The sequence below is a fragment of the Gymnodraco acuticeps genome, unplaced genomic scaffold (genome assembly GCF_902827175.1).
Source record: "Gymnodraco acuticeps unplaced genomic scaffold, fGymAcu1.1, whole genome shotgun sequence".
Classification (NCBI taxonomy): Eukaryota; Metazoa; Chordata; class Actinopteri; order Perciformes; family Bathydraconidae; genus Gymnodraco; species Gymnodraco acuticeps.
In genome coordinates, this window is record NW_022990701.1 from 4,534,604 (window position 1) to 4,553,494 (window position 18,891).

The window sequence follows — 18,891 nt, forward strand, 5'->3', positions numbered from 1 at the left end:
GAATCTGACTCAGCTGACCTCCAGATAACCCACACACAGCGTCACGTTAACATCCAGGAATGATGCTTAAAACATTCAAACTGCATATGGTGCTTGACACACACCCTACTGTTACTTGAAAGGGCTTTTATTAATACACGGTTCCCTGTGTACTCAAATGTGTGTGTGCTTGTTGATTACATTTGCGTTGTTATTTGTATGCACGCCTGTGTGTGTCTGTGTCATTTGTTTCTTTCCCTCCCTTCCAGATGTTTCCTTTCCACATCGCTGACTCTTAAATGAGAGCCTGCCGCGGATCCTTTTGTGCACGTGTGTGAATGTGTGTGTGTGAAAACATCCGTGAGTGTGTGTGTGTGTCTTTGCTCCAGGTCCCATCCCAGTTGTTCTGTGGCGCGTCTAATTGGAGGTATTTTATTGTCCCGAGAGCGAGTGTGTGCTTGTGTTTTTGCCGAGTGGGATGCATGTGGCTTGGGTGTATGGGATTGTTTGTGTGTGTGTGTGTGTGTGTGTGGTTGTGTGTCAATTGTAGTGTCACAGACCCTGGCTCCTGTGAGCCCTCATTAAAAGGCTTTAGCACAGGATCAGAGAATCCCCTGCATCCGAGTGTGCAGTAGTTTCCAGTGCTACAGCTCTCATCATGTGCTCAAGGTGTTTTGCATTTTGCTACGTCATGCCTTGGTTATCTTCAAGGAAAACCATAGAAACCCCTTCAACCAACATGGCAACGTAACGATCCGTGCCACATTCTGCCCCGTTATGCTTCATGTGAAAAGAGACTCTGCAGCTTCTAGTGTTTGATACGGAATATGTCTCCTAAGACCTTTCGTCAAACCAGAGAGTACCGACGGATGTGTGGCGAAGTGATTCTCTCCGACTATTTGGCTGGTGACCCCTAAAAATAAATCGAGAGCCAAATTAGATGCTGTGTAGCAACTCTCCCTCCCCTGGTACTGGAGCAGGTGTATGCACTGAACAGTGACTCTCTCTCTCTCTCTCTCTAATGACTCCGTGGTAATGTTTGGGAGCGCCTGCCAATGTTCTTTATTTAACAGCAAGATAAAAATGGCTCAAAGGGTTTCACAGTTACGGTCAGATGTTGTCTGTAAGATGTTTCTCCTTCAGCTAAAAGGGCCATCCTGCATAGAATGTATTTTTGGTGGGTGCTTGACGATAACTGGCAACAGCAGCAGCTCTCAGATCCAAATAAAAATGTGTAATAAGAGATTATATGAATTTCATTAGGAATAGAGGTGAGGCCAAAAAAGCGTTGTGGTGCAGTGGTGTTAATGATGAGTTTATTGACACTCTTTGATGAAAGATTACACACTGAAGAGTCAGTATTTAATTACCCAGTGCTAAACTTAACAACTGACAAATGAGTGTATCAGAATTAAAATGCAAGTATTTTGATAATTATTATTAATCGTAAAATTCCAGAGATTAACTAGTTCAAGTTTAACAAATGAGAAGGTTTACTCATCATTTTTATTTATACATTTTTTGATTTTGGAATGGTACTTGAACAAACAAACCATTTGTTAATATTGAGCTTGTGTTTAAAAACAAAAATCTGATGCACACTGTCTTCTTTTTTAAAACAGCTTAATTTAAAATAGTGTTTTATACATCCTTATCTATGTAATGTTTTGCATGATACAAAAATGTCACCCTGATCAGTTCTCCAGCTGTCATGTCCACACTCTGACTGTAGAAGAGTTTCAGTGGTAGCCTCAAGCAGAGTTCTTCCAGCACTGAAACTTATATAAGTCGGGCAGAGACAGCCGTTTTTGCAGAAATCAGTTGGACGAGTACTTATATCGTTTGGAGACAAAATACCACACCACATGGGCTTCAGACGCTGCAGTGTGTTCAGGCTTTCTTGCCAAATAACTCTAATATTTTTCACAACAGCAATCATTTTGTGACCATCTGTGATTGCTTTTGAAAATCATGACTAGGTGTGCAGAAAAGTTTCACTTTGACTGTTGTGATTCATAAAGGTAATGAACCTTTTTCAGTCCTAGCTGGACAGAAATAAAAAGGCTTAATATCCCTTATGGATTTTCTCTATGTACTATGCATTAAAACAAGTACACCTATGTGCAGAATATAGCCTAAAGTTCAAGCCGGCTACTTGATTCTCATACAGAATAATGTGGTCTTTGGTCTTAAGTAGTCACATGCAGAGTTGGGTGTAATAATATAACTTTTGTCGGTAACGGAGTAGTGTAACGCGCTACTTTTATAATTCAGTAATCACACTCCAGTTACTAAAATTGCCCCGACACGCGTTACTTCGTTACTTACTCAAATCAGTCATAATCATCACACTGACAGACAAGAGGGGTTTCCGCCGCAGGTTTATATGTACGTAATCTGCGCACGCGTCCACATCTCCACGTGCAGTGCTGCATAAATATGGCTGAGTCAGCGATAACTTTCGAGGGGTGGAGGTATGCCCATTATTTTCAGTTCGTCCGAAGAATAGACAGGAATGTGACGGTTTCAAACTTGAGTGCTTCAACACTTTATGACCGCTCTAAACAATGCACAATGTGTGGGTTGTTGTCGTAGTTTGCGTTGTTGCTGTTGAGTTGTTGTTGTTATTGCATTTGATATCATTATAGAGCAAGCCAGGAAGTAAGATAGGTCGTTCTGGCTCGGGAAACACTTTGAAATGTGGATAAGTTGTGAACAAAAAGACAATTATCTGTAATATAAAAACAGTTAAATATTTCAAGGAATAGATAGCCCAGTGGGGAGAGCCGTCGGCCCGAATGCCGCGATGTCCTCCGAGCAGCTGGTTCAAAGCCCGGAATGGACGTATTTTAATCATTGCTTTTCAACTTTAATAACTGATAAAAGGCCCTCACCGCCCAAAAACATGTCTAGCACTCTCTAGTTTCTTCTCTATAACCCAATACACACAATTATCAATCTTTAATTGCAAATAGAACATGATATTCAGTAGGGATGCACCGAATATTCGGCCACCGAAAATTATCGGCCGAAAATTGTTAAAAAGGCCCTTTCGGCTTTCGGCCGAAAGGGTTTTAGCACCGAAAAAATATCACCGAATGTCAGAACAGGCTTACGTTGGTAACCTAACGTGTTGTTGTGATGACGTAATAAAGACGCGGCTACCATGCTCGCGGCTGGCTCACAGGGGGGGGGACATTGACCTTTGTCATCGAGATTGCCCTGAGCCTTTAACAAATCGTATTAAATAATCTGATGACAGACTGTAAACAGAATAGCTGACATTTTAACAAACTAAATAACTCAGTTACCTCTAATCATTAACCCATGTTTGTATAATGGAGTTAACTCCGTGTGTTGCTGCTAGCATACATAACACCTGACGTGGAAACGTTACTCGTGGATGGGGCTACAGAGCTGCTAGAAAGACGGTCGAACCCGGTACATTCCTCCGTCTCTGCATGCGGTGCACTTTTGCTAAATGTTTAGACAAATTGCTCGTGCTTACATGCTAAACTCTTATTGCACTTATGGTAACAAGTATTCTCCACATCGAGACGGGTAAAGTTTAACCACACCTCGGAGCGCGTTCTCTCCGCCATCTCCGCAGTGTGCTCCGCTGCATGTAGCAGCTGCGTGTGTGTAAACTGCCCCGCCCCCTCGCACATGATGAATTGGAAATGGGGGACCCTGATGTAAACAAGACGAAAGTCTTTCTCTGGTCTGCATCCCCTTAACAATTGTATGTTTTGAGCTGTACTGTACTGTACCCAATATACAAGCTGTTAATACACTTTTCAATCAATCAACACAGACGGGGGAGAGAGATCTCGTCTGATCGAAAATACATCATAGACGCATTCGTTGTCTTTGCATATTAGAAACGAGTTGGCGACACTAAGACTGCGATATAATGTTTTTTAGCAATAATACATGACATATATAAATGTACTGTATGCATTCAAAAGTGCTGAATAAATGTTTTATGGACCCATAATAGTGATTATTATTTAAGTCAAGTTTTGCCATAATCATGTCTATTTCCATAATCAGGTAGCTGAACAACATTGGTAAAAAATGTATACATTATATATATATATTTCTATTAATCATTTTCGGCCTTTCGGCATTCGGTTTTCGGCCAACTGTTTCCTATTTTCGGTATCTGTTTCGGCCAAGAATTTCCCATTCGGTGCACCCCTAATATTCAGTCTTAGTGTGTGTGTGCATCGAATATTTTTCAAGGCAAAGATACGTTAAACCCACTGCAGCCTTGCACTTCGCCAGGAGAGGTCGCTGTAACTGAAGCTTCGAGAAATGAACCTATTTCCGACACAATTGTCCAAGTGGTTCGACGCTTCATTCAAAGCTTCATTTTGCCATCACTACTGTTATCCACTGCTGTAAACACCACGTAAAACCTCAAGAAACACCTGCAAAGAACACATGCTAAGGTGAAGCTAATGCACACGCTATTTGTTGTTTATTTATATCACGTAGTCTAGAGTTATTGCCACTCACACATGCGCAGTTCGTACGTGCTCGGCTGAAGTCTTTGAGGTGTGTTCCAGTCAGTGCGACACATGGCAAGACGCAGGAGAACACGCCGACGCAACAGCGTGAGCAGAGATATACTGCGCAAAATACAGATAGCAGGAGACAGAGGACAGCCATGGTCAGATAGGAAAACATTCAGAATCTGGATCAGTCTTATGCGACAATGGAAACTGAACTAAAGAGAACATTTGAAACTTTAGCAGTCTGCGTGATCTGCCTGTAGGGAGGGGCAGGCCGGCCCTGCGAGTAAAGTAACGAGTAAAGTAACGAATTACTTTATGTAGAGAGTAACGAAGTAGTGTAATATATTACTTTTAAAAAAAAGTAATATGTAATATATTACATTTTTTTAGTAACGACCCCATCTCTATGATTATTGAAATGCTTCATACTATGGTTTCGCCCATGTTGATCATTTTGAAACAGAGATTGCGTAGGAAGGCAGTATTCAAGCTGTCTAAAGGCCAGTTAGATAAGCATCCGTGAAGGTCACGACAGAATCCCTGATGCATTTAATTGCATGTAAACCTTGAAGAATGAGAACCAATAAGCTGTCGTCTGTGATATCTATAACTTGGGAAGTTAATTTGAAAGATCCAACCTTGTGTGAAGACTACAATGATCTCTTTTGTATTTAAAGTAGGGCTGTCAAACGATTAAAAATTTTAATCAGATTAATCACAGCTTAAAAATTAATTAATCATGATTAATCACCATTCGAACTATGTCCAAAATATGCCATTTATTTATGTATATTGTTGTGGGAATGGAAAGATAAATGAAAGAAGGCGGATATATCCATTTAACATACAGCATCTATGTTTATTATAACATTTTTCTGCGTGTCAAAATGAAAGACAACCCACACACCTATCAATCATCAAACAGTGGGGTCTTAATTTATTACGTGTTGATTTCTATCAACGGGGGAGTACTTCAGGAAAGTCGACAGAGGGGGGGCGGCGGCGGCTAGTGGAGTACTTCGTGACCACAGAGTGTGAACGTTGTGATCAGCTGTTTTAGCTCAGTTCTCCAGTGAAGGGGGGGGGGGGGAGTCTCCCTCCGCAGCCGGTTGGCGTAGTTTTGGCACAATTCCGTTGTACAGACCGACGTTAACAGCAGCCCTGTCTGTGCACATGGAGACCGACTCTGTCGTCCGGTGATCTAACCGCCTTCTGGAAAAGCTTCACAAGTACGTCGGTACGCAAATGCGCTTTGTGACACAAGTGACGGTACGCATTTCAGAGAGATTACGCACATAACCTGCGTACCAGTTATGTGCACCCCTGTACTACAGCAAAAGTATTCTCCGTCGGGACTTCCTGCAACAACACCACGCCGTTATCAAAGATGTTCTATTGAGAAGACGATCACTATGTGACAAAAGTTTTCAAAACCGTGGCTACTGAAATCAATCTTACTAGCTGCTGTCTGTGCAATTTACTACGCGCGAGTTGGCAGACTTTATTTTGCTTACTTTAACATAATTTTTCATGGTGGGGCTAAGCCATTTCTGGTGTAGCCTACCCCAGCCATACCCTGGCGCTGCCACTGGTGGCACGTATGGGGCGGGCCATTCTGCACATACGTTAAATGCGTTAAATATTTTAACGCAATTAATTCAAAAAATTAATTACCGCCGTTAACGCGATAATTTTGACAGCACTAATTTAAAGTAAAACACACACACACACACACACACACACACACACACACACCAGTCATACAAATAGGCCCTAATACTCAGCGGTTTTGATAAAGAGGATTTGCTAATGAATCAGTGCTTTGATTAATTCCTGCTACAACTGCTTTTGTCTGAAACTATTATATTCAATATTTGAGTTGCGAAGGGATCAGACTTTTCTTTGTTGATGGTGGTCTCACCTCTCAGTCTGTTTCCCTCTTTCTCTCTGTCCCTTCTCTCTTCCTCTCTCAGTGTAATGAGGCTCCACTGTGGTTCTATAATTAAAACCCCAGTGTACAGGCAGAGCGATGGAGTGATGGAAGGATGAACAGGAAACTGACTCACGGACTGTGTCAGTATGACAAGTGAACTGTGTGTGGGTATGTGTGTATGCCCTACTTGTTCCACCTAGTTATGGATTTAATTGCACGCGTGTTTTACAGCCTGATGAAATAGATTAAGACGGATGCCCATGTATATGGCTTTGACAGAGCATTTTGCGCTCTTACACCCACTTAAACTGTCTTCAAATCATTTTCCGTTGACTTACAAGATAGTCAATAGACAACGGGAAGAAGGTAGTGAGAGAGGTGTCCAGAGGGAGAGGAGGCAGAGCAAAAGTCACAGACGCTGGATGTGACACGTTTCTACGAATCAATGAACGAGCAGAGGCTGTGGAGGCAAAGAGAACAGCAGCAGGAAGCTCTGACACTTTGAATAATACACAGCTTTCTTTTAACATCGTTTACTGCAAAGCACCAATTGTAGCTGCAGGGAACTGAGAACTATTATCTAAACGGTATGTGAGCATTGTTTGAGCCTGATTTAACCTCAAGGGAGTCAATTGGGCCCACTCGTGTTTTAAGGGGTCATTGCTCCATCTATTCAGTTTTAAACACTCCCAATTAATCAAGATAAAGAAATGATAAAGTACATACTTGATTTCACCAAGGTTTAACCGTGCCTTTGATAAATACTTTAAACAGTGTTTTGCTTAAAGTCAACTTCAAGGACTCTATTATTAATCATCTGTATCTAGAGAACCAGACCAATTTACTGAAAATCTCTTTTATTGATATTAGCTTTATTGATGTTATGCTTCATTATTCTGATCATTACTGTAAATTGAAATCTGGCTTCACATTTAGAGGTGAATGCTATGTTGTTATTAATTTGGAGTAAGTGACTATTCTGTTTACTGAGCTAAGATCAGCTAAAGTTGTAATTGCACAGACTGACACAACTTGGAGTGTGCAGCCTTAAATGTTCAGAGATGCCAAATAAAACCTCAAAACGAAAAAAAGAAGGTTTATGACAATGATTAATTATCCGGTAGTTTTAGCTGTCGGTCTGTACTCAACTGCTATCTTGCTCCTCCAACGTAGCGGGCTGGATTGAGATGTGAGCAGAGCTATCACCAGATTGTTTAGACTATTCATCGGTAGTTCCTCTTGAAGACCAAGGTGACACGATCCTTGCTCACAGTTTTTCTAGGTAACAGCCTACAGTTCAATGGTAGTGGGCTAACTCACAAATACATTTCCACCTTCAAAATCTAACTAGAGCCCTTCCTACACAAAGACAACATCAGTTGCTATGCCAAATCAGGCCTAGGGCGTAACATGGTGGGAAGAATAGCCCCTTTTCCGCTTCATACCCCTCTGCACGACACCCATCTTCAAACTCAGCCTTTGGTTTTGAAATCCGTCCACAGACACATAAAAATAAACACTCCAGGAGCACATTTCACCACATTCACAAACACACACACACACACACACACACACACGCACACACACACACACACACACGCCAGTTTACGGCATTGATTCAGCCCTTGATTGTATTGGGGGCAGTTGGGAACAGGGAGGTTGTAGGGACGAGACAATTTATGTTTTATGGAGGTCACTGTGTAAATGGCTATGTGAGTGTGAATTGTGTACATAAAGTGTCTCGATACATTTGTTTAGCTGGAGAAGTTCAGCAACGTCTACTCGCACAAACAGAAGCGGGGTTAGGATGGAGGAACACATTGACATTGTGGAGCATGTAGGGGTAAACAACGTAGTGTATGTACCACCAACATCTGTATTCCTCTAGGAAAATACTTGAGTAGCTCCCTAAGAGAGATTAAATGCACAAGCACACACTAAACACACACGGGATGCCGAATAAGTGTCAAGTGTGCAGATAAGAAGCACGGTGCTCGTGATTTTAATGATCCTGTCAGTCACACGGCTGTTCCTTATCGCCACATCGCTGTACACCCTGCAACCCAAGTGTGTGTTTGTGTGTGTTAGTCAAGTCAGTATGCATGACAGTAATATAGTGAATAGTAGTTTTATTCCAGCTTAGTCCTCCTTATGTTGGATGCTGTGTACATCTAGTCAGGCAATTTATAGTTTCCCCCACTGTACTCATCACTGTAAAAATGCGTGAGTCTCCACGACTTAAAACCGAGCCACCCAACGAGATAAACTGTTCATATGCCAGCTTGTTTCCGCACATACTGGCTATATTCAGCGTTTTTATAAACCATTTTCCGAGTATTCAGAATATAAATGAAATATTATTGTGCATGCAAACACGTTGATTGTCTGTGTGTGTCAGTGCTTCCTGTGGAGAGTAACAGGTTATTGGGGGGCAGCAGGCCAGTCAGCAGATGTTCATTTGAAGCAATAGAAGTGGAAGGGAAAAGAGAGATTGAAGGGAAGAACAGCGCTGGTGAATGATGGGGCAGAGCGGCAAAAGAAAGATTGGATTGGAGAAACAGAAGGAAGATAAAGAATGAGTAAATGGGATGAGAGATGATGAGGTGCTGAGGAAGGGGAAATATGTTTAACGGTAAAGGGAAGGAGGAGGGAGAGAGGGTTGATGGTGTCATTTCTTGCTTGACTTAATGTGTAGGTGTGTAGGAGAGAGTGATATGGATGCAATTTGCTGTGATATTATATATTCAATAAAAATTCAGTTGAGAAAGTGTTTTATTTTGCCAGTGGTTCAAAGGGTAGAGCATGTTGTCCACACACCACAGGGTAGGCTCCTCCTGTCTGCATGTCTCAGAGTCCTGGAGCGACACACTTAACACCAGTTATTATCCAATCCAGGTGTGAGAATAACAGGGAAAATATAAAGCACTTTGCATAAAACATGCAAATTGCAGACACTCAAATATTTGCCAAATAATTGTGGAATATTTCAAAACAAATTTGCATTTGTCCTAAAGGGATTTCATAAGCGCAACAGGCTGTGCCATGTAACCCAGTAGAAGGCTTTATTATTACATTTCCTTCTAATCTATTGGATGCCCCCCGGCCCTAAGTAACTCTTTAGATAAACAAAAATGTAGACGAGGTGAAAAATAAATCTCAAGTCACCTGTGAGTATAATTGCGCAATAAAGGATAAATATGACCGTTTTTGAGGTAGAACACATAACTAAAGTCCTGGAAAAGACAATTTATAAGATATACTCTACCTCGATTTAGCAAAAACCAGATTATAGGTGAAATTGAATTATATTACAACATTTGTAGATATATATACATATATTTTATCTTTGAGATCTCAGTGCATTATAGAGATTAAACATCATTTTAATTACAACAAAATCACTAGTACACTAAATAGATTGATTAAGCTTAATAGTTCCACCTTCAGCAGCAACTGAAAAAAACTTAATTTAAAGACCTCTTTATCGCTTTTTCAGGAGTGTATGGTCATATCAAATGATCAGGGTCAAGAGAATAATGCCAACATGCTGTCAATAAGTCATATTCAAACATTGAGAATTATAGAGCCAGTTATGTTTCTCATTCCAACACAAAAAAGTGCAGATATTCACAAAAACAAACGCTTAAATGTCAAGTACACATAAATCCCATTTGTTCATTAGCTTGTTATTTACACCATGATCTGAAATACTGTGTGGGTGGTGCTTCTGTTAAAGCATCACTGAAATGCATCCACGTTTTTTACACCCGTTTACACATTCAGATACACACACACACACACAGTCATACAGCGTCGAGTGTGTGTTTGTCCTCTTGTCCCCTGCACTATCAATGTATACGCAACTAAATGTTTTATCAGGGTTTAAGGGCAAAGTCCTCGCCGATAATTAGTGGAAGAAGAAAAGTGAATGAGGCTGAGGCAGAGCAGAGGGATGAAGACAGAGAGGGATGGGGTACCAGAGACACTCACAGAAGGAGAGGCGAGCCGAGAGCAAGTGCAACATTGGGAAAGCTTTTGAAGACAATAGAGATGGATAGGAAGGAAGAAACAGAGGCAGAGTGTAAAAGTTGAAGATTGAGAGGGGAGACTGAAAACAAGAATAGATCAACAGGGCCTTTAATCCAAAAATAGTTTCCGCCCTTCTCTGCCTTCTGCCTCATCCCTACAATCCTCCCCGCCACTCCCTTCTCCCCCGCCTGGTAGTTTAGAGTGATTGGAGAACAGAGCTAGATGTGTGTAGCCTCCATGTACACTACACACACACACACACATGCAGCAGTGTGTGTTCACGAGGACATATTGTGATCCAGGGACAGACAGATGATGTCCATTACCAGGCCGAGCTGTCCGGAGTCAGGCGGAACAGCTGCAGCCAGATCTCACTGATCTATAACTGTTTTAATGAATCTATTATAGCCAGGCCCGACCAATCAATCTCTGAGCTGCTTAATCAATTAGGCCATAAATCACACAGAGCCTAACTGTTCTTGCCCACAAGAGTGATCGCTTTACATACACAGACATGAAGACACGGGCATGCACGCATGTACACTTTTACCTCAAGTATAGACACAAAGTCAGTCAGTGGGGAAGTGATTATTAGAGTGAGATTTTCTCTGTCACTGCAGGAGGCTAACACTGCATAATTACATATAGCTTTGTTTGGAGACAATTTGAATACTTTCACAAGAAGTACACCTGGATGAGATGTGCCTCACATTCAGATGAACATAACGTTTTATACAAGATACTGCAGGGTGATATTCGCAGATAATGAGATTATTTCTTTCTATTTCCTGGTTTTGGTTATTTTATCGGTGTGAGAATATAAGCTTCTCAAACTAGGAGGGTCTGGCAAATAAGCAAATGGTCACCTCAGGGGTTTTGATGGACATTTTGCACAATTCCCTGACATTTTATAGACTAATTACTTGCACCACATTAAGATTGTTGATCACATTCTAAAAATGATTTGGCTGTGAGGACTGTGCCGACCAACTTGGACTATGTTTCCAGTTCTTGAAAGTTAAATCCAAGTCTGAATGATTGTATAGAGAGATGACAATGTTAATAATTTCATGCCAAAAAATGCTTAAATGACAAATCTGTACACTATCGGTTTTAGGCATATCAGATTGTGTGAAGGAGGTGCTAGTGGAAAGCAAAGCAACGACACAGCTTCAACTCGCTCTAACTTTTCTGAAAATGTAGCCTAAGAATGAACAAGTGTTGCCCTTAGCTCTGCAAGATTGTGAGGTGGATTGTGGGTAGGAAAATCATGAAATGTCAATTTTCGCAAAGGAAGTTTGAGGTAAATACTTAGTAGCATTTGTGGCAGGAATTTATTTATCAAATGTGGATAGAGAATCAAACCAATCAGCTGTCTTTGTCGTATTTTATTTCTTGCAAGAAAGTTCAGTCAGTCATACAGAGAGCATACAGTCTGCAGAGTGAAAGACGAAGGATAGAGGTTGGGTTGCATATTTAACACCGAGAGGAGAAAGGGAGGGGTGACGCTTGGTGATAATGAAAGGAGCATTCTGGAAGGTAGGGAGGCCATATCAGGATGTTCTCAGTTTACCTGAGTTGAAGGTCATACTGTTGGTGCACATAGAGTGTAACTAACAACATTGCTACAAATCGTCTTAATAAGGAATGTTCCCAAGCTTAGCTAGGATGTGAGAAGTAGTAAATATAGATAAACATTAGCAAATAAGAATCACACAATGATATTATTAAAGTAAGTAAGTGAGTATAATATTACACATTATGTTAGCTTGCCAGTTTCTGGGAGATTTCCTGATATTTTCAGGTGAGCTGTTTTTCAATGTTTGTCCTAGAATCAGCAATCAGAGGAAGTGTCTCGAAATGCGATATAGATCCACAGATCTTGACTGACAACCATTCAAGATCTGATGGTGAACTTTGGTCAGAGATCCCAACATGGTTTAAATAGAGTATTTATGGTTTGAATATTACATTAAAAAAAATCCTAACCGGCAGCCTTTAAGATTGTGCTTTGGTTGTTGGTATAACAAAGTGTGGTTCCCTTTACGGGAGTTTCCAAAAGGTGATCAATAGATTCTTAGTACAGTATTCACATTTGTATCTCCAGACTCTACAGTCACCAAAGACTGTATGCCAGTGTCTTAAGGAAGTACCAAAGGAAATGCCAGGACATGTTGCCCTCCATTGATCTGTCACAGTGCTCCAGGCTCCTGCCCCCGCTCGCTGCCATGCAGTAAATGAATGGACTGTGTCAGAAAGCAGTAAGAGCTTAACTGAAAAACCACTTGATTCTAAAAGAAGGCACTTAAAATTCAGTATCCTCTTGTATATTATGAGGCTTATTTACTTATGCCGAGGGTCTCTTAAGTCACAGTGGTACACGCCTGTGGGACAAAAAGAAGAGCCAGCAGAGGTAGAGAAAGATGAAGAAGTGAATACCCTGCAGCATACTAGATGATGAAGACAAAAAGGAGGGAAACAACCTGATTTAATAAAGATGCATCTCCTCTTTCTTGTCTCTTCTGGTCTCTTCTCCATCTGCTATTTCACCCTGAGGTGGTGGGCACACCACATCACTGCCTTTGAAAGCTCCACCTTTTGGCTCCAACTTTCCCCTGTCTTCCCCTCGTCTTTCATCCCTCATGTCCTCTCTCTTGCCTTTTTAATATTTCTGCAAGATCAGAGGCTTCCTATTTTTGTCTCTCTGTCTTATCAGAGCTACACACTTGCAGAAGCAGCACTCTTCCTTTGAATTGGAAATGATAGGACTTTTTTTCATGCCATCATTAGGCTCACAGTGTGAATTGAACATTTCCATCTATTTCCCATTGAGAGTACCATGTAATGAACACATTGTACTTCTGTCTGACTTGATGTTTGTTTATCAATTTCAATGACACATTTCTATTTAGCGTCTCTTTTCTGTGCTCTTTGTACAACTCTTGATGTGATGAGAGGTCATGTTTAACAAGGGATTGGCATTTCTTTGTGCACATCTGAGTGCAGGCATCTGTTTGGGCACAAATAAGTCAGAAAAGATGAGTAAAGAAAGAGGAAGAGGAGGACGAAAGGCACGGATAATCTTACCTTTATTCTTTCAGACAGTGAGCAGAGAGAATGTCAAAACCTGGTGACATTTTGCATTCCACACAAGGATGATTGACACCAACATTTACCTGTGTGTGTGTGTGTGTGTGTGTGTGTGTGTGTGTGTGTGTGTGTGTGTGTGTGTGTGTGTGTGTGTGTGTGTGTGTGTGTGTGTGGACTTGATTGACATGGTAAATTGGAAAGGTCAACTGATGCTAGTGTTTTGTTCCAGACAGGCAGACAGCAGGAAGATGTAACCTTCACAGAGTCCACATTTATGGAGAGAAGGTAAATCCAAGCAAAAGACACGATGAGCGGAGTGTATGGCTTGGTAAAATACTAAGATTTAATACATAAACCTGCTCACTGCTGTTTATATTCTCTGTATAAATGATGAATCACCTACATTCTGGTCAGATTTACAGAGTGACTACTGGGTATCAGGAGAAGAAGCATTCGGACTATGACTTTTTACCATCTCGGTCCATCTGGAATTTTTCGAGGTGTGAGGTCAACACTCTAGCCAGCTTATTATTTTACTGGGCTTAAGTGTGTGTGTGTGGTGTGTGTGTGTGTGTGTGTGTGTGTGTGTGTGTGTGTGTGTGTGTGTGTGTGTGTGTGTGTGTGTGTGTGTGTGTGTGTGTGTGTGTGTGTGTGTGTGTGTGTGTGTGTGTGTGGTGTGTGTGTGTGTGCGTGAAGGTCTGTGTGTGTGAAGGTGTATATTTGTATTTGTAGGTACATCGGGTCCATGGGTCCTTTTGTTTCTCTCTGTGAATGTGTCAGGATTAGAAATTGGAGTGTGGCACTTGTTTGATATGAATTTCAAATAGGTGTGTGTGTGTGTGTGTGTGTGTGTGTGTGTGTGTGTGTGTGTGTGTGTGTGTGTGTGTGTGTGTGTGTGTGTGTGTGTGTGTGTGTGTGTGTGTGTGTGTGTGTGTGTGTGTGTGTGTGTGTGTGTGTGTGTGTGTGCAGGAGACGGGAACAGAGTGAGGGGAGAGTGAGATTGACAGGGTAAATTGGTATGGTAAGGGTTTTGAGGTTGAACTCTGGGTTTATAAATTCCGAAAGAGAGGGAGAGAGAAAGAAAAGATTCAAACGTGTTGCTATAAAAGTTTCCCCTTCGCTCAGGGAAGTGTGACAGTGGATGCTGATGTGGGTGGATGCGGAGAACAGTGCAAAGCCGAGTAGGAGAATAGATTGTCACCAAGGGCAAAAGGGTGTATGGTTGTATGTAGATGGAAAAGGTAAGAAGCAAAGCCCAGAGGGGATGTTTGTGTGTCAAGGGACATGGGGGGGGGGGGGGGGGGTCAAGGAGGTTTGGGGGTTGCTGCAGCAAATAGGTGACCCACGGCTGGGGACTGAGGGGTCAGCACCTACACAGGTCGCAGGAAGAAAACACAGTGAGACATGGCACACATAGCAACAATAGCCTTTACACACACACAGACACAGACACACACACACACACACACACATACATACACACACAGAGACAAAAGACACAAAGGTTTACATCACACAGGACTGTTGTATTGAATAGCAGATAATACAAATTCTGTATTTATTCCCAGGTGTACTCACACAACAGTGGATACACACACTGTGATGCACACACACACACACACACACACACACACACACACACAACACACACACACACACACACACACACACACACACACACACACACACACACACACACACACACACACAAGCAGAGGACATGACCTGCTTGGTTGGTCCTGAATACACAATAGTGAATTCATGAATACAAATCATACGCAGGGCTAAGAAACACTTAGGCACACGCTAATATTCACATCACCTTAAACTGTATTTTAAACACATCACAGTAATATCAAATGTAATGCCAGAAAGTGGTTTATGTAAACAAGTGTGTAGAGATGAATCAGGATGGCACCATTTTCTTTCAAAGCAGCAGTTATCTCGGCAGTGAAATGCACATCAATAAACACATCGATAAAGACAACAAATTATCCCAAGCATTTCAAACTATAATGGAAGTGAAAGTTACTGGAAAATGTGTTTAGTGGATTCAGCTCTATGAAAGTCAGATGTTAACACTCACACACTCTCGCTCTTTTAGTTGTCCCCTGATGTCCCCATTGTTTCTCTGTCCCTGTTTTCAACTGAAGATGACTCAGTATGACACATCATTTGAATACACACGCAAAATTGAACACCCCCCCCCAGACCAAAGCCTGCGTGTTTCTGTTTGTATGTCAGTGGGCATTTGTGTGCTGACCCTCTTTTAGACTCTCAAAAAAACGACTTTCCTAAACTGTTACTTGGCAGAACCGTGCTCGAGTTAAATGGCTATGTGGAAGTGTATTTCTATTAGACATGTTGGAAGTTTAACGAAGCAGTGTGCTTAGATCTATAGAGAACAGAGTCTACCTGCGCACCTGCATCCCTGCATCATTCCCTTCAACCATTATAAAAGCAGATTTAGTTTAGATATACACTTTTACGGTTTTGAAGCAGAACCTCCATTTGGATCAAGTAGCCTACAGTATGAAAAATAAGTTTTGCCAAGTTTAGTAGCTACACCTGTTTTGTGTCAGATTAAAAATGTCACCTGACATAATTATAATAACATTTGACTTATAATTACAAAGTTGCTAATGCAGTCGTTAAAGTCATAAAGTCTATAATACCTTGAAGAGCTGTCGACTGGGTTTTCCCTATCCCATAAATGTGCCTCAGTATGTTCTCCTCCTCTTCAATCATTCAAAATGAGCCACTGTCTTATGTTCAACATATGATTTCACTTTTAAATTAAAAAAATGTTCTGAGGGAAATGGTTACTAAGTACCCTCTAGCAAGCATAAGGGAATACTTAAGTAGCTAAGGGCAACCACTTAGAGATCAAAGGGTTTCCCTTACAACATCCTTAGGAAATCCTTATGGTGATTTTATTCAACACATTTTTTTGCCTAAGGCAAATGTAGATCAAAATTCAAAGTTGGTTGAAGCAGTTTTATGCAACCGGGAACTGACCTTTAATCCGGTCTGATACTCTCTGGACACTTTTATGTTAGTAACAAGAAAAAGTGACGTGCACAAAGATGCCTCGTTCACATCAGAATTGTTTGTCTTGCATACATTTTATAGATGCTTTAATATTCCTCCTCGGCTTGCTTGCCCACTCTTCATCACTTCCGCCATGCTCTGTATGTGTGTATCAGGGTTTCCGTTAGCCGGTAATTACCGGTTTTTAGCTGGTAAAATGTATTAAAAACCGGTAAATTCAAAACCTGCCGGTCAAAATGTCTGGTAATAATTAGGGATGCTCCGATAGATCAGCCACCGGTCATTATCGGCCGATATTCACTGTTAATAGTTTGATCGGTGCTCTCTATAAAGGCCGATCAGGAGAGCTGGATCTGATCGATATGGACATACACGCGAGTGAAGTGTAACCAGACCCGAGAGAGAGATCAGATCAGCTGCTGATGGAGACACGCAGCTCTGCATAATCAACTGACGGGCTGTCAGGAGAGAGAGGGAGGGAGAGGGGAAAAGAGAGGATCCGTTTCTCCCGTGTGATTATTCAAAGTTAATGTAAACTTTTGAATAATGTACTTCATCTACTACAAGTAGTTTGTTTGAATGTAATAATTATGTTGTTTGTTGTTTGTGGAATCATTTATTGAAAAATGAATCTGAATTTTTTCGATCTGTTACGATTATAGACTGAAGCAATATAAAAATGAGCCCCGTGAACTGAGTTTTAAACATCAGCATATCTGCTCATAGTCCGGTAATTACCTGCTAACGGAAACTCTGCTACACAACTCTTATTATTATTATTGAAATATGACCGGTAAGTTTCAAATTTATCCGGTAAAATAAATTCTGCCCGGACATTTGACCGGCGAGAAAAAATCCTAGCGGAAACCCTGGTGTGTATGTGTGTGTGTGTGTGTGTGTGTGTGTATGTGTGTGTGTCCATCACATTGGTTCAACAAACTTTCTGTTTCTGTTCTGATCAAAATCTCGACTAAGGCCTTGACAACACACACAAACACACACACACACTCAGATGAAAGTATACCTACTATATACACTCAATTCAAGAGTCTGAGTGGATGAATAGCAGTGTGGAGGGGTAGTGTATTGATAGATGAATTGTGAATGTAGATTTTCTGCCAGTGGTATGTCAATTCCATCATTTTCCTGCAGCCTACAGTCTTGCTACCCCGAGACTTATGACAAATGCATGGAGAAAGGCAGAGGAGGGAGATAGAGGGAAGAAGAAAACAGTGAATTAGAGAGACAACATTTGGTAGCTGGCAGGTGATGGATGGCCTGCAAACAGCTTGTCTTCCTCTGGACTCCATGATAACATGCCGTTCTCTATTCCTCTTTGCTCTTCCTGCCTCTCACCCATATCTTGCTCTCTGCTTCTATGTGTTGCCGACTCTTACCGTTACTCTCAGAGGACTGTTCTTTTCTTGCGTGCCTACTCAACTCCGAGACGTTTTTTAAACGTCTGTATTTTCTTTTGCTCTTATGTAATATGTTTTTGCCAAAAATGTAGTTTTGCTTCACTCTTCACCTGAAATCTAATGTATACCTCCTGTTTTTTGTCTTTTTTTGTCTCTCTATCTTTGCTTTTGTCCCATTTCTTTTCATCTCATTCTCTCTGGCTGATGGACAGTTGGCAAGAAGAACCGAGGGTCAACAGGTAAAGAACCCATTTACATTTTCATTACCTTCCCGGCTCTTTCTCTGAGGCCCCTTCCTTTTCTCTCTCCATCTAAACGCAGACAAATAATGCTACGACCTTGCACTCCCACAAGAAGGTCAGAGCTGAGAGTTGCTCGGCTAAATGCTTCGCTGCAAGTCACATCGGCAGCAGTTGTTGGTACATGCTATAACAGATTTTACACCAGTGTTGTTGCACAGATTCTGTCTTGAGGCCAGTTAAAAAACATACAGTAGCAAACATCTAACCTCAAGGTCAGCCTGCATCAATGATAAAATATTTGTTAACATCCATTGCGACACATTTCTGGTTCAGTTTCCAACTTCTTTTTTTTCAACATAGCTTTCTACAAGGGAAGCTTTGGTTCTGTTTTATTTAGTGTCAGTTTCTCCAGTTTTCACTTTTTCCTGTAAATCGACATACTGGACTACATCAGACAAAACCTGAAGCTCGACATTAATCTATATTCAGTCACACAACTCATGTGGAATGTAATATTAAAGTAAATTAAAGAGTCAGATTCTCTTTAAAAAACAAAGCAATATTTAAACCCACACAAAAAGAATCCCCCCTAATGATCATTTATGACCGACTAGAAGTAGGTGCGAGAT

The 18,891-nt window shown here is 41.2% G+C and overlaps 1 protein-coding gene across 1 annotated transcript in view; it reads left to right on the top strand.

Annotated features, from left to right (window-relative positions):
• LOC117556124 (protein sidekick-1-like) overlaps nucleotides 1–18,891 on the top strand; it is a 276,166-nt gene that overhangs the window by 138,060 nt on the left and 119,215 nt on the right. The window contains 1 exon segment of the mRNA XM_034231352.1: nucleotides 18,233–18,259. Coding sequence (XP_034087243.1) covers nucleotides 18,233–18,259 — 27 coding nt within the window.